The sequence below is a fragment of the Nicotiana tomentosiformis genome, chromosome 5 (genome assembly GCF_000390325.3).
Source record: "Nicotiana tomentosiformis chromosome 5, ASM39032v3, whole genome shotgun sequence".
Classification (NCBI taxonomy): domain Eukaryota; kingdom Viridiplantae; phylum Streptophyta; class Magnoliopsida; order Solanales; family Solanaceae; genus Nicotiana; species Nicotiana tomentosiformis.
Genome location: NC_090816.1, coordinates 129,580,320 through 129,604,439, shown reverse-complemented (window position 1 = coordinate 129,604,439; position 24,120 = coordinate 129,580,320). Strand labels below are relative to the sequence as shown.

The 24,120-nt window shown below is 34.7% G+C and overlaps 2 protein-coding genes across 3 annotated transcripts; both read right to left on the bottom strand.

Moving 5' to 3' along the window:
* Positions 1-5,477: 5,477 nt before the first annotated feature.
* Positions 5,478-6,677, bottom strand: LOC104099443 (glycine-rich cell wall structural protein-like). Of its 2 annotated transcripts, none has more exons than XM_009606436.4 (2): positions 6,471-6,677; positions 5,478-5,951 (listed from the first exon to the last, which is right to left on the bottom strand). In XM_009606436.4, exons 1-2 carry the CDS (start codon positions 6,571-6,573, stop codon positions 5,644-5,646), a joined length of 411 nt encoding a protein of 136 aa, XP_009604731.1. In that variant the 5' UTR covers positions 6,574-6,677; the 3' UTR covers positions 5,478-5,643. The 2 variants fall into 2 exon arrangements, with proteins under 2 accessions (XP_009604731.1, XP_009604732.1); XM_009606437.4 differs by having other exon boundaries at positions 5,478-5,948.
* A 3,770-nt stretch (positions 6,678-10,447) lies between these two features.
* On the bottom strand, positions 10,448-12,837 carry LOC104099442 (uncharacterized). The gene is made up of 6 exons (XM_009606435.2): positions 12,519-12,837; positions 12,347-12,388; positions 11,739-11,854; positions 11,456-11,561; positions 11,232-11,285; positions 10,448-11,035 (listed from the first exon to the last, which is right to left on the bottom strand). Exons 1-6 carry the CDS (start codon positions 12,807-12,809, stop codon positions 10,877-10,879), a joined length of 768 nt encoding a protein of 255 aa, XP_009604730.1. The 5' UTR covers positions 12,810-12,837; the 3' UTR covers positions 10,448-10,876.
* Between the last annotated feature and the right edge of the window lie 11,283 nt (positions 12,838-24,120).

Genomic DNA, 24,120 nt, shown 5'->3' with positions numbered 1-24,120 from the left:
AGCCAATGGATTACCAGAAGTGGGAGTGAGCATGATAGACATATCCAATGATGTAACAACAAGAGAAGCAGAGTCACAATGAAACTCAGTAAGGAGCTCCTTGAGATACTTATGCTGATTAACCAGCAATCCTTGGGGCAGATGAGAAACCTCAAGTCCCAGAAAATAGTGAATAGAACTTAAATCTTTGATCTTGAATTGGTTGTCTAAAAAGGATTTGATAGAGTCCAACTCAGAGATATCATTGCCAACCAACAGTATGTCATCCACATAAACAGCAATAAAAACAGTGGAGCTGGGAGTGATTTTAGAGAATAGTGAGTAGTCATTAAGGCTGGAGGAATATCCCATTTAAGTGAGAGCATTAGACAATTTTGTAAACCATTGTCTTGATGCTTGTTTGAGACAATACAATAATTTCTTGAGTTTGCATACCAAATGAGGACCAGAAAAAGAAGAAGAGACAGTGAGGCCAAGAGGAACTTTCATGTACACCTCCTCGGAGAGATCCCATGCAAAAATGCATTGTTTACATCAAACTGATATACAAGCCAAAAAGATTTGACAGCCAAAGCAAGTAGACATTTAATGGTAGTGAACTTGACCACTGGTGAGAATGTTTCAAAATAATCAACACCAGCCTGTTGAGTATGCCCCCTAATGACCAACCTGGCTTTGTATCTCTCAATGCTACCATCAGATTTTTGCTTAATCTTATACACCCATTTGCAATGAATGACCTTCTTGCCAGGTGGTAGAGGAACAATATTCCAAGTTTGATTAGACTCCAAGGCCTGAAATTCTTTCAATATTTCCTCTTGCCAGGCAGCTTGATGGTAGAAAGAAGGTTCAAGTAAAGTGGTAGGTGAAGTAGATTGAGAGGAAGATGAAGAAATGACAGAAGTAGTGGGAAGAACAACATAGCAAATATAGTCCTTAAGGTGGTTAGGAGTGATGGTAGACCTAGAGGATCTTCTCAAAAGAAGATAAGAGGAAGGAGCAGAAATAGGAATTTGTGTGTTGTGTATAATATTGGGTGAAGGAACAGAACCAGGTTCAGGAGAAGAAACAAAAGAATAAAAGGGTAAAGAAGGAGAAGTAGCATGATCAGAAGTATGAAAAGGATCAGAAGAGGTAGTAGCAGGATCAGAAGAGGGAAATGGTGAAGAAGTAAAAGTAGGAATAGTATTAGGAGTGATGTGATCAAAAAAGGAGGAAGTAGAAGAAGGAAAGAAACCAGAAGGTGTAAAAGTAGATGGAAAGATATGCTCAACAAAGGTGACATCCCTGGAATAGAAGATATACTTGGTTCCCAAATTCAGCAACTTGTAACCCTTTTTATTAAAACCATAACCTAAAAACACAGAAGGAATAACTCTAGATTACAGTTTATCCCTGGAAGGATGGGAAAAAGTTGCATATGCTAGGCATCCAAATGATCTGAGGTGACCATATTTAGGAGGAGGATCAAGTAATACTTCATATGGTGTTTTGTTAGAAAGAATAGTGGAAGGTAATCTGTTGATGAGGTAAGTTATAGTAAGGACACACTCCTCCCAATATTTGGCAGGCAGTTTGGATTGAAAAAGAAGGGCTCTAGCAGTCTCTAACAAATGTTTATATTTCCTCTCTACTATTCCATTTTGTTGAGGAGTGTGTGGACAAGAAGTTTGGTGTGAAATGCCAAGAGAAGTGAGATATGAAGCATATGAATGAGCAGATCCTAATTCAAATGCATTATCAGTTCTGATAGTTTCAATAGAAGCATGAAATTGTGTACACACCATGGCAATAAAGGATTTGATGATGGAAAATGCATTACCTTTACAGGAAAGGAGATGTGTCCAGGTGACCCTACTGTAGTCATCTACAATGGTCAAAAAATATCTGAATCCATTATATGTAGCAGTGTGGTAAATCCTCCATAGGTCAATGTGTACAAGTTGAAAAGGTCTGTCAGAGTGTATGGAGCTTTCAGGGAATGGTAGCCTTTGTTGTCTAGCCATTGGACATATAGTACATGTGAAAGATTGTCTAGAAGAAAATTTGCCAGACAAATGAGGAATAGAAACCATTTTTACAAAAGGTATATGTCCCATTCTTTTATACCAGAGTACATCATTTTTATTAATAGAACTAGAATTACAAGCAACTGGAACAACATTAGAATTATCAACTACAGAATCATGAACAAAAAAAATAGAAATTGAATCAGATTTAGGAAAAGAAGAAATTGGGCAGGCATTTGCTTGAGAAGGATCAACTGCAGCAATACTATGAGATGACAATATCAGAATGTATAGTCCATGCTCAACCTTACCAATTTTGAATGGCCTCTTCGGAGAAGGGCCCTGTAACCAACATGAAATATTAGTAAGGAGTACATAGCATTTGAGTTGAGAAAGAAGTTAGTGTATAGAAATTAAGTTGTAGTGAAAGGAAGGTACCAATAGTACATTAGTTAAAATGATACTAGTGGATAGGGAAAGACATCCAAAAGAAGTAACTTTTACTTTATATCCATTTAGTAAAGTAACAAGGGAAGGAGAGATTAAAGGCTGTATATCATGAAGTAGGTGTTTATGAGGTGTCATATGATTGGTTACTCCTGAATCTAGGATCCAAGAGCTAAAATTGTTATGGCTAGCATGACATACAAGATAACCATATAACCTATTAACAGGATTATCATGCTAACCTGCAATATTTGCATAGATTGGAGAGTCTTGAGATGTAGACTGTTGATTTGGAGAAGACATCTGCATCTGATGGAATAGAGACATAAGATAAGCATATTGTTCCTTAGAAAACCCATGTGGAATGTCTTCAGTTTGAGATGAATCAGGCTTGGGTGAAGTCTGATTTGTTGACTCAATCTGGACACAGGCAGCAGCCCTTTTTCCCTTGGTAAATTTAAAATCCTGTGGGAATCCATGTAGCTTGTAGCACTTGTCTACAGTATGACTAGGCTTTTTGCAATACTTGCAAGTTAGTGTGGTTCTCCTAGGTTTAAATTTCACCCTCTGAGTAAAATTTCTGGTAGTATTTGGTTGATTAGGACCAGAATTGGAATTGGAGTTGGAGTTGGCTATGAAAGAAGTGGAATCAGAAGAAAAAGGTTGGGAACTAGAATTAATTTTCATTTGCTTCTCATCTCTGATCAGAATAGAATATGCCTTCTCCACACTTGAAACAAGACTCATCATTAAAATGTTACTCTTAACAGTGGAGTAAGTTTCATTTAGCCCTGATAGGAACTGAATGAGTTTCTGTGCCTTACTGAATTCATGCATGGCACCACATGTACAAGGCCTTCCTAAAGAGATTGTATATATTTCATCCTAGTATGCCTTGAGTTTAGTATAATAGGTGGCAATATCATATGATCCTTGAGATGTAGAAGAAATGGATTGTTGAAGGCTATAATATTGGGAAATATTGGCAACACCATATCTTTCCACAAGATTATTCCAGGTTTCTCTAGCAATTTTATAATAGAGGATTGTTTTGGCTATGTCCTTAGAGAGTGAATTCATTATCCATGCTTTAACCATATTATTACATCATTGTCAATGAGGATATAAGGGAGAATTAGTTGTAGGTTGAATTATACATCTATCAATTAATCGGATCTTGTTCTTTGCAGACAGATAAATGAGCATCCCTTCCTTCCAATCCCTAAACCATGTGCTAGCGAAGGGCACAGATACTAACATGGTTCCTGGAGTGTCAGAAGGGTGAAGATAAAGAGGGTGAAAAGGATCGAGGACTAATGTTATTGAAACACCAGATTGCTCAGCTGAATCATTATTCAGAGTCATGATTTCTACAATTCAATATCTAAACTAATCAACTAGAAAAGCTCAAAGAGATAGGTTTAGAAGAATGTTACTGCATGCGAAGATCGATGATGACAGAAAATCCTAGTTTTCGATTGATCTTTATGAGGCAATTTGTTGTGAAATCCATCAGCGAGGATGACTCAGGATCTCCATAGGATTCGTCGAATGAGAGATTTGAATGAAAAACCCAGTCGAAGACTCTAAATCGAAAAAAAATGAGAAAACCCTTCGAAATCGTCGAAACCAGAGAACTCGAATCTCTCCAATGAACACTCAGATTAGAGCAATAATCACCAGGATTCGCTCTGATACAATGTTAAAATGATGATAAACGGGGAAGTATCCATGAACTTCTTTGGAAAAAAATACTAGATCGAGTGTTCTAGAGAGAGCTGAAATACAGAGATGAGATGAAATCTGTATATTTAATAATATCCCGTGTACAACTTAACCCTTATTTGTCTATTTATACTAAACAATAAAAAATGGCTATCTATTACATTTGTGTCTATTGATACAATAACATTACAAAACTACAAATTTGTCAAGTGTGTGGACCTGGCTCTATTTCATCTTCAGAGACGTTTGGGGCTGTATGAATTTGGCCTGCTATTCTAACAAACCCACTCTTAATACTCTATATCCGCCTATGGTTGATATTACCTATATATATCATATGCCTTGTTTCATATCTTCCACCTGGATTTGGCTCAACTCATGTACAGTATCTCTCCATTTTCATCCGTGCATGTCTAATTTAATGACATATATCATCTTTCAAATCCAAGGGCCAAAATTTATTTAGACTAAATCATGATTAAACTACATTCTCTTGTTGGGTTAGTATCAAAAATTGAAAAGCGAAATCAACTATCCGAAAATCTTGTTGGGAATTTTATTTTGATTGGGAAAATATTTCCTTATCAATGGAAACGATTCTTTGGCGCGAGAATGAAGAAAAATAAAAGATTAAACCATTTATTTCTTCTTCACATTAACTTCAACCAAAAAAAAAATTATCAATGCAACCAATTGCCTACGACAAAAAATAAATTATTTGATTTCCAAGAAACAAAAAAGGTGGAAGAACAAAAATGAAATTGTCCCTGTGAAAATAAAAATATTATGATGCTTGTGAAAATACTATCTCATTTGAAGAAATTTGAAATTTGGGGAGAAAAAAGTTTAACAATTTGGAGATGTGATTCATGAAAAATAATAAAAATAAAAAATCCATGAAAGGATTGATTTTGCTGGTACGGTATCCCAATATCCTTGTAAGTAAAGGAAACATTTAAGGAAAGGCTAAATTATAGGAATATTTAGTTTTAACCATAGTTTAGGGATTAATTTAGTATTGGCCTTTGGATGTGAAAAATGACATATGTCATTAAATTAGACTTACACGGGTGAAATTGGAGAGATTCTATACAGGAGGGGAGCCGGATCCCTTTCACCTTTTGTATGGAGGTAAGAATATATCCCCCTCCTTGTAATTTTCTGATCAATAAAAGCATGCACCATGCAGTGGGACTTTAATTTATTTTTTTAAAATCTAATTATGGCTCGTAGAATTGTTTGTTCGAGCTTGAGGAAATTATGGGAACATTTATGGAGGAAAATTAGGGACGGATATGGAGAGAATAAAATACTGATACTTATTGCATATTTGCTACTATATCATTTCCAGTACACATGCATGCAACTGCATTACGCTAAAAGCTAGAAATCAAGAAACGTACGTAGTTTTATTTGGACTTATTACAAAAGCAGTTAGAATTAAGTTGTTTAGGTTCTTCATTTATGGGCGATTGGCTTCTTTTTGCATGTAGGCCAGAGCTTCTTGAGCAGTAGAGCAACACCTGCAGCCTCCTCCTCTCCCATATCCGCCGCAGCACCCGTATCTGCATCCTCCGCCATGGCCACTACCGCCATAGCCACCGCCTCCATGACCACCGCCTCCATGACCGCCACCTCCATAGCCGCCGCCTCCATGACCACCACCTCCATGACCACCGCCTCCATAGCCGCCATGACCTCCGCCTCCATAGCCGCCTTGGCCTTGTTTTGCGGCATCTAATTGAACAGTTGATTGGCCTTCATTTGCTGCTACATACATACAACATATTGTATTTCTCAGTGCATGCATGGAACTAATATTGCTAAGTAATTTACAAAAAGACTAAAGTTTGACATGTATTCTATATGGTTAATTTTAAAAGAAAAGACTAAAGTTTGACATGTATCAAAAATATTCTCAGTTGTGGTTTTTATGTTATGACATTTTTATAATTATAAGAACGAAAAATCAACGTCAAAGAGTTTTCAAATATAAAAAGATATTATTCCTTTTAAAACAGGTCAAAAAGAAAGAACTTAACGTAAAGTGAGAAACAGGGAAGAGGAAGTCATATAAAGTACTCCTATCTTTTATTTCTTGTCAGTGCATGAAAGATTAGTTCGCAATAATATAACATCAAGACGGATGAAAAAGAACTAATTTATAAACTAAACTATATTTAAGTAAACCAAGAAATCAATAGTGTATATGTTTAAGCAAAATAGAAATAATACTACTGTCTAAATCTGACCTAATTAATTAATCTTTAGAAGTACTGTACACATTACCTTTTTTCTCATTTTGAGATTTCTCATCAGCTGCTAAAGTTGAAGCAAGAAAAAGGGATGCACATAAAAGTGCTAGAAGAAGTAGAGAACTACTGAGCTTCATATCTTGTAACTTTCTTCAGTATCCAAAACCAAAGACTTCAATTTTGAGAGTAGAATGAAACTTTCTTTCAACTGAGCCTTAATTTATACTGAAAACATCCCACTACAAGATATAAACTCTGACTTAGGCTCTATAATTTTAGAAGGTTTTTCCATTGGATGACGAACTGAAGAAGAAAATTTGCTACTGCAAGCTGTGAAGGAAGCAGAGTAAGCTTAGCTAAGCTACGTGGAAGATGTGAAGGCTTTACATCTGGAAATTTAGGTAATGCTGCTTAGAAGGAAACATTTGTCACTATCTTCATATAGTCTATCTTGGTGTCTTGGGTTGTTCTGTTAATCATTGCATCTCATTTTCAAGAGATAAGCAGAGAAGTGGTGCAAGTCAAAATTTCTGACAAATTGATTTTAAGAAAATGTGAAAATATTGTACTTGAAGGAGAGGATTCAAAGATATATTTAAATATGTAAAATTGTTGCCATGTGACGAGGAGGTTATGGGTTTCAAGCCGTGAAAATAGACTCTTGCAGAAATGCATGGTAAGACTGCGTACAATAGAGACCCTTGTGATTAGGGGCGAAGCTATGTTGGCCCAAGGGTGGTCAACTAACCACCATTCGCCGAAAAATTATACTATGTATAAGGTAAAATATTACTTGTTATTGATTAAAAATAGATTTTGAACACCCTTGCATAGCCCACTGCAAAGGTGTTCAAAATTTAAACACCCTTATTGAATTTTCTGGTTTCGCCACTGTTTGTGATCCGACCCTTCTCCGGACACTGCACATAGCGAGATTTTAGTGTATCGGGCTGCCCTTTTTCTATCTACGCAGTATAATTTTTCGATAAAGTAATTCAATTAGACTCACCGACTTCAATAGTTGTAGCTCCACTTTGGAGGATGAAATGGAAAGGACATGTGGATGTCTTTTTATCAAACTACTCTTGTGTTTCAACGTGCAAAAAGGGTAAATTTCACAAATGATCATATAACTATAAAAAAAATTTAACTAAAGTCATATAACTATGACTTTTTTTCACTAAAGTCATATAACTATGTTTTCTCACACAAAAATCATAAAACTTTTACTAATTCCCAGAAAAATTATAGTGATTGGAAAATATAATTTTTTATTACAGTATTTTCTTATTTTGTGGTTTTTTATTTTCTTATTTTCAGTCTAATAAATAATAATCCAATTAAAATAGGGATGAGTCAACCCGGCCTGATCCACCCGACCCAATACTCATAAATAAAAATTAAAATAATACTAAAAGTGAATAATAAATCCATCAAAACATAATACTTCTATCTTTTATTTTTCTTTTCAAGATTTTTATTCAATCGATAGCATTTTTATTTCAAGTGCTTTCTAATTATACCTTTATTTCCTTGTTTTATAGTCAGAATCTCATGAATTTACTTTTAGTATTATTTTAACTTAGTATATGAATATTGGGTCAAATGGGTTGGATCATTCCTATTATAAATGAAAAATATAAAATTAATCGGCCGACCGAGACTAATTGCATTTGCTAGCCCAAAATATATATATGGAATGTGCATATTATATGTATATAATACACACACACACACACACACACACTATATATATATATATATATATATATATATATATATATATATATATATTATCGGCTATTATTTTTTAGAACAGCTAAAAATACTCATATTTCTCCTATTTTAATTGGATAATTATTTATTAGATTGAAAATAAAAAATAAAAAATAAGAAAATATTACTGAAAATTTTATTTTTCGACCATCATGTTTTTTGTGTGAGATAGTGAAAGTTTTATGATTTTTGTGTGAGAAAAAGTTATATGACTTTGATGAAAAAAAATCATAGTTATATGATTTTTTGTGTGAGAAAACAAAGTTATAGGAGTATGATTTTGATTTTTTTTAAAAAAAAAAGTCATAGTTATATGACAATTTGTGAAATTTACCCGTAAAAAGATTGACAAAACAAATACTAACTCGGACATAAAATAAAGGGATTCAATAGAATACTCTTCATCGGAAAGTTATACTGTACAAATAGGGTACAAACAATTTTTTTTGCACATACATGAATGTTTGAATCCACTTGACAAAAGAGAATAACAGGTTCAAATCTCGTATTTGACTTATTCTTATTCTTTTTAATCCCTTTGTCAGAACTCCTGATTCCGCCACTGTTTGAAAGACGCCCAACCAGAATACTGAGTATCCTAGAGGATAATCAAGAGGTAGCATCACTCATCACTAGTCCATATATACAGAGAGCTAGGAATGAGGGATCTTATCGGAGTCCCACATTATGGGATGAGGTCGCTTGACTCCTTAAATAATCTTGGGCAGTCCTCATATTATGAGCTAGCGCTTGGGGTTAAACTAGGACCAATGTCCATCAACGGATCTATTAGAAATCAAATACATCTGCTGTATCCTCAGATTTTCATTTCACCAATAGGGCACTAGAACTCAATTCTATCTTCAGTGACAAACAAAACTAAGGGAATACAACAGCTGACAAAATTTGGATACATTTTCAATAATGAGATTCAGCATTCAGAGAATGCTGCACAAAATAGACTAATCTACGGATTGATTCTATATTGTTCCATTTGATCAATCCATAATAGTTTTATATATAATACTAGCAACAAGAGTTATACCATAGTATCGGGGGCAAAGTAGATACATACAAGCTGATAAAATTGAAATTGATATCCCTCAATAAGGTTAAAAGAACCACAAGCATATGCGTAAAATCAAAATCTGGAGTTAATATATGATAATCTCAGACATAAATTTATCCTTACTATATTAATTTCAATACAAAAAAGTCCACATATGAACCAATAAGTTCCTCAACAAGTATTAAACAAGTTATGCTTTCAAGTGTTAAAAGTCAAAATATGACGAGCAAAATCGAAGTCACAGAGCGGGTACCACAAATGAACAAGAAACTGATTGCATTTTGTTTGCACATGGTTAGAGCCTATAACGAAAGTAGTACAGAGTATTATCACCGAACAATGACCTAGCATTAAATTCCTCAGCATCAAGAGACAATATCAAAGGCAGAATCAAACAAGGATCTCGGCAATCAGTTATCAGCATTCAAATTTTAGCAGAAAATACCAACAATGATATACTATTTTGCAATCTTACCTTGAACTTTCACCGAACGCAAGCATTACTCCAGCTCCAATTTGCAGATGAAAAGGAAAACATGTTGATCATATCCTCAGAACAAAGAGATCAATTACAATACATTCCACAAACATATGAGGAATTGAGGATACAGGCTTTAGTATCATATAGCTTTCTCCACTCTTCTACGTAATTATCACAAAATATGAACTATAGATGAATTACCTGGTCTCACAATTTCTGAATACCACAAGAATAGCTATACTGCAGCGTTTGCATAGCTTATGAACCATACGTCCGAAAATGCGGATCAACATGTAAATAACTCAAACCTCACGAAGAAGAAATGATATATAACTCAAATGCAACTGGATACTCTCAGCTCGGGCACATGAAGAGACCAATCAATTCTAGAAACATAAGCCGGTGTCAATCACATCGCTGTAATTTAAGGCTCTTCACTGCATTAAATGTTACCATCTACCTATAGTTAAACACCAGTTCAAAAGAAAATTCAGGATACTGCACATTTTTTTCTTAGATTTTGTATCACAAGTTAAGATTTCAAATATGATAATCACAGAGGTTATACATGATATCTTATGACATTAGTTTTCCTTTCACCATTATTAGCTGTTAGCCATTAACAGATGTCAACACTTTCTGCAGACAGATCATACTTAAAACTAAGCTCGGTTATAGACTAAGCTCGTAAACTGTATAGACATCCATTTCTTATTCATAAGAACTGAAAACAAAAGTATCAGTAGATGTACAAGTATAAATTTCTGGAATTTGTATAAACATGAAAGCAAATGAGGACAATCCACCTCTCAGCTTTCAAGGTCCTTCCTATAGTGACTCCCAATCACAGAATGAAACCAAAAAAAGGAGACGGAAAGTGCAATCTACTTCCAGCTAGAGTGTATCAATCAGGTAATGAAGCTAATCCACTCACTAAATTGTTAGCTCAGACTTTGGAGTGAACAAGAGCAATGCTTTGAACCTATCAGAAAAGAGTGAATGTTATTATCCATCTTGACGAGCAGCTTGCTTCTGGATGAGAAGGTATTTAAGATCTCCATAAGTTCCAGCAAGATGGAACCAAAACCACCAAACAAACTGATATGGCAAACTCTTAGCTTTTGTAGAATACAATGTCACGGCTGCAGTTGGCCTTAATAGCTTCCTCTAAACCTTGTACACGGTCAAAGTCAACTTTAAAAGTGACCATGGTGACTCCATCTTTTCCGGTATCATAATCCTGCTTGATGTCCTCCGCTTGGAAAGACTGTAGCTGCATATCACAAAACAGATCTTCAGAAATGCACTACCATATAGTAAACATGCACCAATTATGCTCTTGATGCGTCCAGCTTTTGATTAAGAGAATGGACCGAAAAGGAACGGGAACAGAAGAATCAAACACTACTAGAGAATATAAATAGAGCAACAGCAACAAATATTAGCATTTTTCACACATAAAAACTTACCTGATGGTATAAAACCCCTAACAGGTCAAAAGGAACCTCCAAGCCCATCGGGACCTGAAGCCAAAAGTATTGCCTAATCATGAGTAGGTCTCGAGTTTATGCTAAAAGCGAAGAATGAAATGAGAAGAATAGGATCAGCATTAAAAGTGGAGTTTGAAACTATGCTTATACAAGATGGGCAAGGGACAAGGGGCAGAAAGCTGCTCAAGCAATTAGTTTATTACTTTAGATTTTATGAGACACGTAGGAGCATTTCTCAAACATTCTGCAGCTACTCCTCCATAAGCTCTAACTAGACCGCCAGTGCCAAGTTTAATTCCTCCAAAATACCTGCGATTTAGAAAGCAACAAGATAAAGAAACATGAATACTTTCACTTCTTGGAAACAGTCCCCAGTTTAGGTGCATGAATTTTCGTTTAACCTCAAGAAAGATGCAAGTCTAGTTTACATCTCCTTGACAAATATTATGCTAGTATTAACACTGTTTACTGAATAAAATGGTGTACCTGATCACAACAACCATGACTCTATCCAATCCTGAGGATGCAATTGCAGAATGTATTGGCTTTCCAGCAGTACCGGATGGTTCACCATCATCATTACTCCGATATTGTTCTCCAACCTAAATAGAACAAACAATAACATTTTTCACATGGTAAGATAAAGAGCTAAATTTGGAGAAACCTAAAACTAGAGACTTTGTTCCTTAGTTGTCAATCTAAAAACATCAAACAGTTGTTATCATTATGGATGGAAACAGTTGTACCTGAAAATGCTACTCACTACAAGTCAGCCACATGTTCTCAAGTAACCAATGTATCAACTACACTAAAATCCCAAACGAGTACAACAACAACAACTAAGTCTCAGTCCCAAACAAGTTCGGTCGGCCTCACGGATCATGATACTTCACATAAACTCAACTAAGGAGTTCTTTATATTTTCTATTGACTTATAAATCTCTAAAAGGCTAAATAACTCCAGAGCATACACTTACACTTGTTTTCAATAGGTGTGGTTGTATTATATATTAAAGCTACTTTTCTTCATCAAATACCAAATATTCCTAACATAATATAGCAATAAAAACATGATTTTGGCCATAAGTACATACCTTGTACGCCCAACAATTATGAGTAGCTCGAGGGTCTTTTACCTAAAATCAAATCCAATCAAGTATTACAAAAATATAACCAAACTAAACACGAATCTTCAAAAACAAATTCAACATTCCAATTCCAAGAACGAAATAAATGCAAAGATTCAATCTTTACACAAAAGGGTACCTCTGAAAGGAAGGATTGGGCAGAACGCTCGTCAGGAATATGGCCAGCAATTGCAATAAATTTGCTCTTTTTTATTTCTTTTTCAAAAGTGGCTCTTTCTTTAATTGTTGTAAATGCACCTTTACTGTTATTGGGATTTGAACTACTGCTGCTGCTAGTGGTGACCATTTGTTTTCCGGTGCCGGAAAATAGGATCGCCGGAGAGAAAATCAGGTAGTGGTTACGGCGGCGACGGTAGAGGTGGTGGTTCAGTTTTGAACAAGGAGTGGAAAATAACCAGTTAGCAAACATCTATGGCAGCTATTTCGTGGAGATTGAGGATGTTGGCAATTAGTGTAAAATTAGAAAGGGTAAATTGAAATTTTTACCCATTTAGTTTATAAAATTGCGATAACTTACCCCGTAGTTTTGGTAATTACGAATTCATCTTCGTAGTTTAAAGAGCTCCCTAGTAGCAACCATACTTCTTGAGCGTAATTAAGAATCATTATGAAACTACGATTGTGCAAAGAAGAAAATCCTTCAAAATGCATGTCGTTTAACACTAGGAATTAAAGGTAAAATATCGTAAGACCTCTTCTTTCATATACTGTGTCACGCCTCCTTTTTCTCGAGGGATAGGGGAGTTTTTCCAATTAAACTAACATTATTCGAAATAGGATTATTTATTTAATCAGAGTCGTCACTTGGGATGGTTATTATGGTGTCTCAAGTCACCATAATAATCGAGAAAATTGACTCTATTTTTGGTTCGCGAACATAGAAGATCGGGTAAGGAATTCTGTTAACCCGGGAGAAGGTGTGAGGCACTCCCGAGTTTCGTGGTTTTAGCACGGTCACTTAACAATTAATATTTGGCCTAATTATCTTATTTATTACCTGTTTTAAATCTATTGTGCATTTTACCTTTGACCGCTTTTAATTATTTGCTTAACCGCTTTTAGTATTTATGAAATTTATTTGAACAAGCTACGATATCGTACACTTGTCGTTTTGGTACACATTGCAAACCGCGCCACGTCAAACGCACCTGCGATTCACCACATGTTTATTTTTATTATTATTTGAAGTTATGGTCAAGTCGCGTGAAACGCACACTTTTGGGGTTTACGTATCATGACTATACCACGGGAACCGTACCCACAATCACGATGATTTATTGTTAATTGCGTCTAAAGCAAGCTACGATGTTCGAATATTATTCAATTACTAATTTTGAGATTATTGTAAGGTCATGAGGTATGAATATTGTTGTGGAGGAAATGAAGTAAGTTAATTATGGAAAAGTTGGGTAGCTTGAGAATGTTTATTTGTTTTTGGTCCTCGACAACTAAAATGGAAAGCCATTACTTCATTGAATAAAGAAGAAAAGTAGCAAATTAATACATATTCATCAATAAGATTAACCATATGAACTACCAAAAAGGACAATAAATTAATCTTAACAAATACTCAGCATGAGAACAAATTAAGTTTAGCACACTAAGATGCAAACTCGACCATATCATACTCAAAGTTAAATTAAAATAGAGTGACCCAGAACATTAATGAGAAAATAAAATATAAAGAAAAGTGAACCTTTGCATTGATGATTGTGAATTTAAATTACAATCACTCAATGATCGGATAGCTCTCAACTGGACCCTTCGGACCGCGGAAAACCCGAGCGGAAAATCTCAACTTGCAACCTCAATCGACCTTGCAAAACCGACGATTTGGTGGCTATTTTGGAGCTTTTGTTTTTTTGGGGGGAGGGGAGGGGAGTGGGGGGGGAGGAGATTAATGATGGCTCAAAAGTGGTCAAGGGATGGTGGCTTTGGGGTGGTGAAGTTGCTGGTTTTTTCGTAAGAAAGACGAAGAAAGAATAACACAAATAGAATTTTCCTTAGCATAGAAGAAGCAAAAATATTTCTCTCCAAATCCCTCCCCTCTCTTTTTTCCTTTCTCTCTCTCTTTTTCTACTCACATTTCTTTTCTATTTATAGAAAAAAATTCGGAATTTTTCAGATTTTTTAAAATTATTTTATTATTTTATTATTTTTTATTTTTAATTAAAAAGAATTCTCACTTCCCATATTTCTTCTTTTTAAAAAAAAAATAATTCCCCACTTTCCTTTACTTTTATTTTTTAATTTCTCATATTTTACTTTTATTATATTTAAATTTTCACTTTTTTTACTTTTTTTTTTATATTTCTCACTTATTTTACTTTTTTTTTTTTAAATTTCCACTTACTTTTTAAAAAAATAAAAAATAAATTCAATTACATTTACTTTTATTTTTTAATTCCAACTTTCTTTTACTTTTAATTTTTTCAAATTTCCACATTCTTTTACTTTTATTGTTTTTAATTTTCCACTTTCTTTTACTTTTTATTAAATAATTTTCACCTACTTTTAATTTTACCTTTTTTAATTATATATTTCTACCTTTACTACTTTTTTATTTCCATCTGAAATTTGTTTTTTTAAAATATTTAAATTTCTTTTTTTTCGGTTTTTTAATTTACTTTATTTTAAAATAAAGATAAAAATAAAAATAAAAATAATACTAATAGTAATAATTGACCTTTTAAATTATTATTTATTTTTACCCTATATATAAAAAAAGTGTGAGAAAGCTAAAAATATATATATTAAATTTTTGAAAATATTTACATAGTAGAAGGTAATAAAAATTCAAATATAATCAAACATTAGGTGCTCACAGCTGCCCCTCTTTACTTGAAAACATGAAGAGTTTTCAGGTAAAGACTAGGTGAGCCATGTAACTAATTTTTTTACCAAACCATTATTCAAAAGGAAAAGAAATAAAAGATAGGGTGCAACCGAGTCCTGGTTTTGGACAGCCTACATATCCCCGGGTTACAGGGGGATCAGGTCGCGTGTAGTTCAAAGAGAATGGTGGAATGATGAGTTGAGGAGTCAAATGAGGTTCCGTCGAGGCTCCGGTCCGCAATCCTGCTATTATATCAAAATAAAAATAAAAACTAAACAAGCCTATTAGTTATGAGTTACAAGATTCCTAACTATGAGTCTTCTGAAACTTGATCTTGAGTCTTGACTGGTTATTCATGCAGACTCTGATCTAAACCTTGATGCTTGCTAGTTATAGGTTCTAGTTCATTGTTCTATAGCTTCTTCTAATCAAAACGGGACTCCAATGCTCGTGGCTTCAGTCATGTCTTGAGCATTCCGCATCTTTTCAACTGCTTTTGCATTTTGGATTCACTTATTTTTCTTTTCTTTAATTCTAAATTGAGACTTCTTCTTTTGGTCATCTCGAACCCTGTGCCTCGAGGTAAAACCTACTCAGGCACCAAAACAAACGAACAAAATTTTTCTGCCCCATTTTGCACTAGAAAAATTTCATGAGTTATTGTAATAAAATTCTAAACTACTTCTTTATTGAAAGCAATAAAAGGTCGGGAGTGGTGTACCCCGAAAGAGTCGTGTTGTTATTTTGGGTGGTGTTCCTTTATTATCAAAAGGATGTCTCAACTAAGGATTGGTGTACCTTATGTTGGGAAAATGTGGCCATAGAATGGGATACCCTATATTGGCAAATATATCAGGGAGTGGTGTACCCTACATTTAAGATCAAATCAACTAGGGAGTGGAGACCCTATGTCTAAAATAAAATCAACTAGGGAGTGGAGACCTTATGTTGGAAAAGAGACAAGAGAGTGGAGACCCTATGTCTAAAATAACATCAACTAGGGAGTGGAGACCCTATGTTGAAAAAGAGACTAGGGAGTGGAGACCTTATATCTAAAATTCATCAACTAGAGAGTGGAGACCATATGTTGGAAAAGCGACTAGGGAGTGGAGACCCTATCTTGGAAAAGGCGACTAGGGAGTGTAGACCCTATGTTGGAAAAGACGACTAGGGAGTGGAGACCCTATGTCTAATATAAAATCAACTAGGGACTGGAGACCCTATGTTCGAAAAGGCGACTAGGGAGTGGAGACCCTATGTCTAAAATAAAATCAACTAGGGAGTGGAGAATCTATGTTGGAAAAGCGACTAGGGAGTGGAAACCCTATGTCTAAAAAATAAAAATCAACTAGGGAGTGGAGACCCTATATTCGAAAAGGAGACTAGGGAGTGGAGACCCTATGTCTAAAATAACATCAACTAGGGAGTGGAGACCCTATGTTGGAAAAGAGACTAGGGAGTGGAGACCCTATGTCTAAAATAACATCAACTAGGGAGTGGAGACCCTATGTTGGAAAAGAAACTAGTGAGTGGAGACCCTATGTCTAAAATAACATCAACTAGGGAGTGGAGACCCTATGTTATAAAAGAGACTAGAGAGTGGAGACCCTATATCTAAAAATTATCAACTAGGGAGTGAATACCCTATGTTGGAAAAGCGACTAAGGAGTGGAGCCTCTATGTCTAAAAATTACCAACTAGGGAGTGGAGACCATATGTTGGAAAAGCGACTAGGGGGTGGAGACCTTATGTCTAAAAATAAAATAATAAAAATTAATTAGGGAGTGAAAACCCTATGTTGGAAAACGCAACTAGGGATTGGAGACCCTAAACTACCATGATTTTGAACTTTTTCTTCCTTTATTTTTTTATATATATCATTTTCATCATCATTTTTTTTTTTTTTTCATTTCAGAGAATGAGTAAATGCGGGAAAGAATTTTGGAGGAAACTTCTCTTTTTGGAGTTGTTGCTGCAAAGTTGTTTCTAGCCCTTGTGCAGTTTCTTTTTGGTTGCACTTGCTTCTTGCAAGATTGCTTTTGGATTGCACCTGTTTTCTTCTTTTATTTTTGAACAAAGAACAATTTGTTAGTTTGAAATGGTGGTTGGTTTTGTGGTCTTGAATGTTTTAGTCACTTGATATCGGCCCTTTCAACTGCAGCTGGTTATTTCCTGAATACCGATTGCATTTCTGACCCTAGAGAACCTCTGGCTTTTCCAGACTTTGCCATGACGGTTAGTCACGTAGGACTTAACCTTTCAACTTTATTTTGCCTTTGTGGGCATTTGACTTTGATTTCCTTTCTTTTCGGGAGTTTTGATTTCGAAACATCAGCCATTATGGCCAGTCGGAGTCGACTTGATGCCCTTGCCGAGGCTGGGTGCCTTTTGAATATTGGCTCGTATCAGACAAAAAACCTTGTAAATCACTTTTGCCATCCTTTCTTTGTCTTAGTTTCAGAACAAAATTAGACCGAAGGGGATTCAAAGAAAAGCACACAATGGAATGGACAAATGAACTTAGACGAGTGGTATCCCATTCGGGAAAAAGAAAGAAGGACTTATCTGGAGTGCATGCGGACTTCAATGAACATGACATGCCTCTTGGACTGGATGCCTAATATGTGTAGACCGTCCAACTCTCATAAATTCATCACAACTTTTCGAAGGAAAGGCTTTGAAAGAAAAGAAAATATTTTTGGATTTTTGATTTTTGATTTTGGTTTTGAATTTCTAGGCAAAAGACTTCTAAAAATGGTGAAAAATATTTTTTTGGATTTTGATTTGTTTTTTCTTTTTTCAAATGAAAGACTGCTACAAAGAAAATATTTTTGGGTTTAAAAAAATTTCTTATATTTTATTTGTTTGGATTTTTCTAAGAAAAGACTCCTAAAGAAGGAATTAATGGAAAATATTTTTTGGATTTTTAATAATTGGGGCCGGAACCGATGAGGTTTGCCTACGTATCTCACATCCGGTGAGAATCAGACCCGCGCAGTTTCGTAAGTTTGAAGCAACAGGAAAATATGACTTATTTTGAAATAATATTTTTTTCAAAATTTCGGCTCAGTTTCGAGATTTTTTTAACACCAGGGTTTTCAGAAACGGGTGGTTTTCTCTCTCCTACCTCAATCTTGGTTTTTCTTTATTTTTCTTCCCTATTCTAGATGTCGGTCAACATGCAAGCCGAAGCAAATAAATGTACAAGTAGCACGTAAAATGCATCAGGATAGTTTTTTTATTTCGGGTACTCCTGTCCTAGACGGACCCAACCTCTGTGTTGAGTCCCCAAAGTCAAATGCACGTGATGCAAACAAGCGTACCTACTAGGGATCCGGCATGAGGTTATGTTATTCTAGGTTTAAAACCTGGTGTATTGTTTTAGATCTGGCTTACTCGAGCGGACAACTCGAGCCGATGGGGGGCAGCGTACCGGTAACCAAAAGGCCATCACACTTTTTAACTAATCTGATCCTCGTTCTAAATTAGGATATGACACTAACAGAAAAGAAGTCACGCCAGCGTGCACTTCCCAGAAGATTTAGAAGACTCGGAGAGAAGAAGGGTTTCACAACAGTTTTATATACGGTTCAAACAATATCAAAGCGGTAAAAAAGTGGCATTTAGCACATTAGGCTCAAACACGTAAAAAATAGATAAAAACAAAAGCCAAGTATAGCAGTTATTCTAAATTCGAATTCTGAACCCTGAACCATAGATTATGGGTTTTTGTCCCCAGCGGAGTCGCCAGAGTTGTCACACCTCCTTTTTTCGAGGAGATAAGGAAGTTTTTCCAATTAAAGTGACATTATTCGAAATTAAATTATTTATTTAATTAGAGTCGCCACTTGGGATAGTTATTATGGTGTCCCAAGTCACCGATTTATTTTAAAATCCCAAATCGAGGAAATTGACTCTATTTTTGGTCCGCGAATACAGAAGATCGGGTAAGGAATTCTGTTAACCCGGGAGAAGGTGTGAGGCACTCCCGAGTTCCGTGGTTTTAGCACGGTCACTTAACAATTAATATTTGGCCTAATTATCTTATTTATTACCTGTTTTAAACCTATTGTGCATTTTACTTTTGACCGCTTTTAATTATTTGCTTAACCACTTTTAGTATTTATGTAATTTATTTGAACAACCTACGATGTTGTACACTTGTCGTTTTGGTACACATTGCAAACCGCGCCACGTCAAACGCACCCGCGATTTACCACATATTTATTTTTATTATTATTTGAAGTTATGGTCAAGTCGCGTGAAACACACACTTGAATTGGGGTTTACATATCATGACTATACCACGTGAATCGTACCCACAATCACTATGATTTATTATTAATCGCCCCTAAAGCAAGCTACGATATTCGAATATTATTCAATTACTAATTTTGAGATTATTGTAAGGTCATGATGTATGGATATTGTTGTGAAGGAAATGAAATAAGTTGATTATGGAAAAGTTGGCTAGCTTGAGAATGTTTATTTATTTTTGGTCCTCGGCAACTAAAATGGAAAGCCATTACTTCATTGAATAAACAAGAAAAGTAGCAAATTAATACATATTCATCAATAAGATTAGCCATATGGATTACCAGCAAGGACAATAAATTAATCTTAACAAATACTCAACATGAGAACAAATTAATTTTAGCACACTCAGATGCAAACTCGACCATATCATACTCAAAGTTAAATTAAAATAGAGTGACCCAGAACATTAATGAGAAAATAAAATATAAAGAGAAGTGAACCTTTGTATTGATGATTGTGGATTTAAATTACAACAACTCAATGATCAGATAGCTCTCAACTGGACCCTTCGGACCGCGGAAAACTCGAGCGAAAAATCTCAACTTTCAACCTCAATCGACCTTGCAAAACCGACGATTTGGTGGCTATTTTTAGAGCTTTTGTTTTTTTTTGGGGGGGGGGGGGGGAGGGGGGGTAATGGTGGCTCAAAAGTGGTCAAGAGTTGGTGGCTTTGGGGTGGTGAAGCTGCTGGTTTTTTCGAAAGAAAGACGAAAAAAGAATAACACAAATAGAATTTCCTTAGCGCAAAATAAGGGTGGCAAGTGGGCCGGTCCAAGCCCGGGACCGCGAGCCAAACGGGCCAGGACCGTTAGGATCGATTTTAGTGGGTCTGGGCCGGTCTCATGGTTTGGTCCTATATTTTGGGCCCGCCAGAACCGGGACCCACTTGGCCCGACAGGGACCGATACTGGACCGGTCCCCTCGCGGGCCAAACGGTCCCAACAGTCAACTATTTAAATTAAAATTTAAAAAGTAGCCGTTAGGCTATCCAAAATAGCCTTTTAACCCTCCCCCCCCCCCCCCCCCCAAACTTTGTTTTAACCCCAAACTTTTTATAATTACACTTTTTTACTATTTTTAACTATAAATACCCCCTCATTTTTTCATTTTTCTTACAAAATCATCAATCTATCACAATCTCTCTCTAATTTTATTCTATAATTGCTACTATTGCTTACTTTATTGTTACAATTTGTGAAACAATTGTGAAGTTGGTGAATTAAAGTATTCAACGATAATCAATTTTCAACAAGTTGTTCGTCAATTCGGTAACTCGTTCCAACTCTTAAGTTTTAATATATACATCTTATATAAGCGATATATATATATATAAGCTATATTCGATATAAGATGTATATATAGTATAGTATAGTGTGTATATATATATATATATATATATATATATATATATATATATATATATATATATATATATATATATAATTGCTATATTCGATATTAAATATTGAATATAAAATTACAAGGCATTGTTTTGAATATCTCTTTACAATATTTTTGTCTTTAAACTTTAAATTTGAATTAAAATATTTAGGTCACAATTATATAATAAAATTTACAAGGCATTGTCTTAGATATTTTTTTTAACATCCTTTTGTCTCTGATTTCTATTTAATTATTTTTAAAAAAATCAGTTGGGCCCACTTAGCCCATTTAGCCCGCGGGCCGGGACCGTTTAGCCCGGGACCAAACGATCCTGGTCCCGATCCCGGGCTTGTCCCTATAAAAAGACCATTTGGCCCGTTTAATTTGGGACCGGGCAGGGATCGGGACCGTTTGGACCGGCCCACTTGGCCCGTTTAGGCTCGGGCCGGCCCGCTTGCCACCCATAGCGTAGAAAAAATAAAAATATTTATCTCCAAATCCCTCCCCTCTCTTTTTTCCTTTCTCTCTCTCTCTTTCTCTTCACATTTCTCTTATATTTATAGAAAAAAATTCGAAATTTTTCAGTTTTTTTTTATATTTATTATTTTTAATTTAAAAGAATTTCCATTTCCCATTTTTATTCTTTTTTTAAAAAAGAAATTCCACACTTACCTTTACTTTTATTTTTTAATTTCTTATTTTTTACTTTTATTATATTTAAATTCCTACTTTTTTTACTTTTCCTTTTTTATTTCCCACTTATTTTACTTTTCGTGTCTTTTTTTAATTTCCACTTACTCTTTTTTTTAAATAATAATTTAATCTACTTTTACTTTTATTTTTTAATTCCAACTTTCTTTTAATTTTTATTTTTTAAAATTTTCACATTCTTTTAATTTTAATTTTTAAAATTTTTCACTTTCTTTTACTTTTTTATTAAACAATTTCCACCAACTTTTACTTTTACTTTTTTAATTCTATATTTCTAATTTTCCTATTTTTTTTATTCCCATCTGAATTTTTGTTTTTTAAAACAATATTAAAAAAAAAATTCGGTTTTTTAATTTATTTTATTTTAAAATAAAAATAAAAATAAAATAAAATAATACTAATAGTAATAATTGACCTTTTAAATTATTATTAATTTTTACCCTATATATAAAAAAATGTGTAACAAAGCTAAAAAATATATATTAAATAGTAGAAGGTGATAAAAATTCAAATATAGTAAAAAATTAGGTGCTCGTATACTGGTTGGAAAAAAAGTTTTTTTACCTTGTAGTTGTTGCGGAAAAAGACCTATTTAGGTTCAAACAGTAAAAGTATAACCAACAACGAGTATGTTAGTGGTGCAGAGGCAGATCTTAGGATTTTTATAAGATGCGTACATCATTAAAGAAAGGAAAAAAAAGAAAGTATTAAGTGAAAATTAATCATTGCTCCTTTAGGTAAACAACTCAGTATTCAACTAAGTGCACCATGTAGTCTCTTTGGAGTATGAATGCTAGCAGATAACATTAGATCAATTCTAAAAAATATGTACATTAAATACCTAATTTGACGAAAAAACTTGGGTTCACGCGCCACATATATAAGTCCGTCCTTGTTGGGATGGATGAAATTTCAATAAATACTTATTCATATTTGATGTTTATATAAATACTAGATGTAATTATTTACCATATGATCCCTTCAACTTATACCAGAAATTTCTAGTTTGAGCTCATGTTTTTCCCTCGAGTAGTCCATATATGGTGCAATTCCCTCTAGTAGACCATATACCGCGCATATATCTCTGGTAAATCATATGTGGCGTGAATCTAAATTAATCAAAGCAGTTGTATAGGGTAAAATATGTTCATATTAAATGATCGCATGAGAAAGCGACACGTGGAGCCAAAGATAGAAGATAGTCGGGTCCGAAGGCAACAATCTCGTTTGTTACTGGAGAAAATAATATTCATAAAGGCGAAATAAATGCCTGCTATCCGATAACATTCAATGAAAAATATTCTATGGCATTAAGTGTACGGTCCGTTACAGAGAATATGGCATTCACTGCCTATCGTTACATATTCTTCAATGGCCCTCATAATTTTCATTTAAGAGGGGCTTGATCCTAGGACATCGTTCCCTAGGTGCAGCTATAAATAGTGAGCTCTACCATCATGGTAAGGACACGAATTTTTTAACAAGAATACAGTATATTCTATCAAAAATTCAAAAATATTTTACTTTCTTGTTTATTTACATTGTTCTTATTACCTCCGGAAGATCTGATCCTGGGATCAAGATATCTGCTATTTTATCTCAATTTCAAGGCTAAGTCTTATATTTTTGTCTAATTTATTTATCATTTTAGGATGAAATCTGTTACACCCTATATTTTCGTACGTAAAACTGCGTCGTGAGCAAACTAATGTTGGACCAAAAATGAGATCATCTTTGAAAATATATAAAGTAAGTTAATCATGTTACCTCGAAGGTTACAAATATTGAAGATCATGAACAACAAGTACAAAGAGGGTTGGAAGGTTCAGAAGCTAAAGGAATTGAAGAAAATAATGTTTCGTCGAAAGTCGACAAGTTGGGAATGTTATAGCATGTACTTTTGGGGTGAGACCATGGTGTTTAACATGATAAAGATGTTATATTATGATTTATGTTAGTCGTATGATGGGCATGGACTGGTTGGTATCTCGTTATGCCACAGTTGATTGCCGAGCAAAGGCAGCCAAATTTCATTTTCCGGGTGAACCAGTCCTTGAATGGGTAGGTAATACAGGGACACCCAGAGGTAGGTTTATTTCCTATATGAAGGCGAGTAAAATGATCGCAAAAGGGTGCATTTATCATATTGTGCGAGTTAGAAATGCAGATGTTGAGATACCTACACTTCAATCTATTCCCGTAGTCAAAGAGTATGCATATGTGTTTCCATATGAGCTTCCAGGTATTCCTCCAGAGCAAGAGATTGATTTTGCATCGATTTGCTTCCAGGAACTCAACCAATATCCATCACTCCGTATAGGATGGCACCTGCCGAATTGAAGGAGTTGAGGGAGTAGTTAAAAGATTTGCTGGAGAAAGGTTTCATCAGGCCCAGTACCTCAACTTGGGGTGAACCGATACTGTTTGTGTGGAAGAAAGACGGCTCGTTGAGGATGTGTATCGATTATAGGCA

Bases quoted from the DNA above. Each gene is read 5' to 3' on its own strand.
- LOC104099442 (XM_009606435.2), bottom strand. From the start codon at position 12,809: ATGTTTGCTAACTGGTTATTTTCCACTCCTTGTTCAAAACTGAACCAC. The intron at 11,562-11,738 runs GTACACCATTTT...TCTAAATCGCAG, and splicing joins GTCATGGTTGTTGTGATCAG to GTATTTTGGAGGAATTAAAC. The intron at 11,286-11,455 runs GTAATAAACTAA...TTTTGGCTTCAG, and splicing joins CGTGTCTCATAAAATCTAAA to GTCCCGATGGGCTTGGAGGT.
- LOC104099443 (XM_009606436.4), bottom strand. From the start codon at position 6,573: ATGAAGCTCAGTAGTTCTCTACTTCTTCTAGCACTTTTATGTGCATCC. The intron at 5,952-6,470 runs GTAATGTGTACA...GTATGTATGTAG, and splicing joins ATCTCAAAATGAGAAAAAAG to CAGCAAATGAAGGCCAATCA.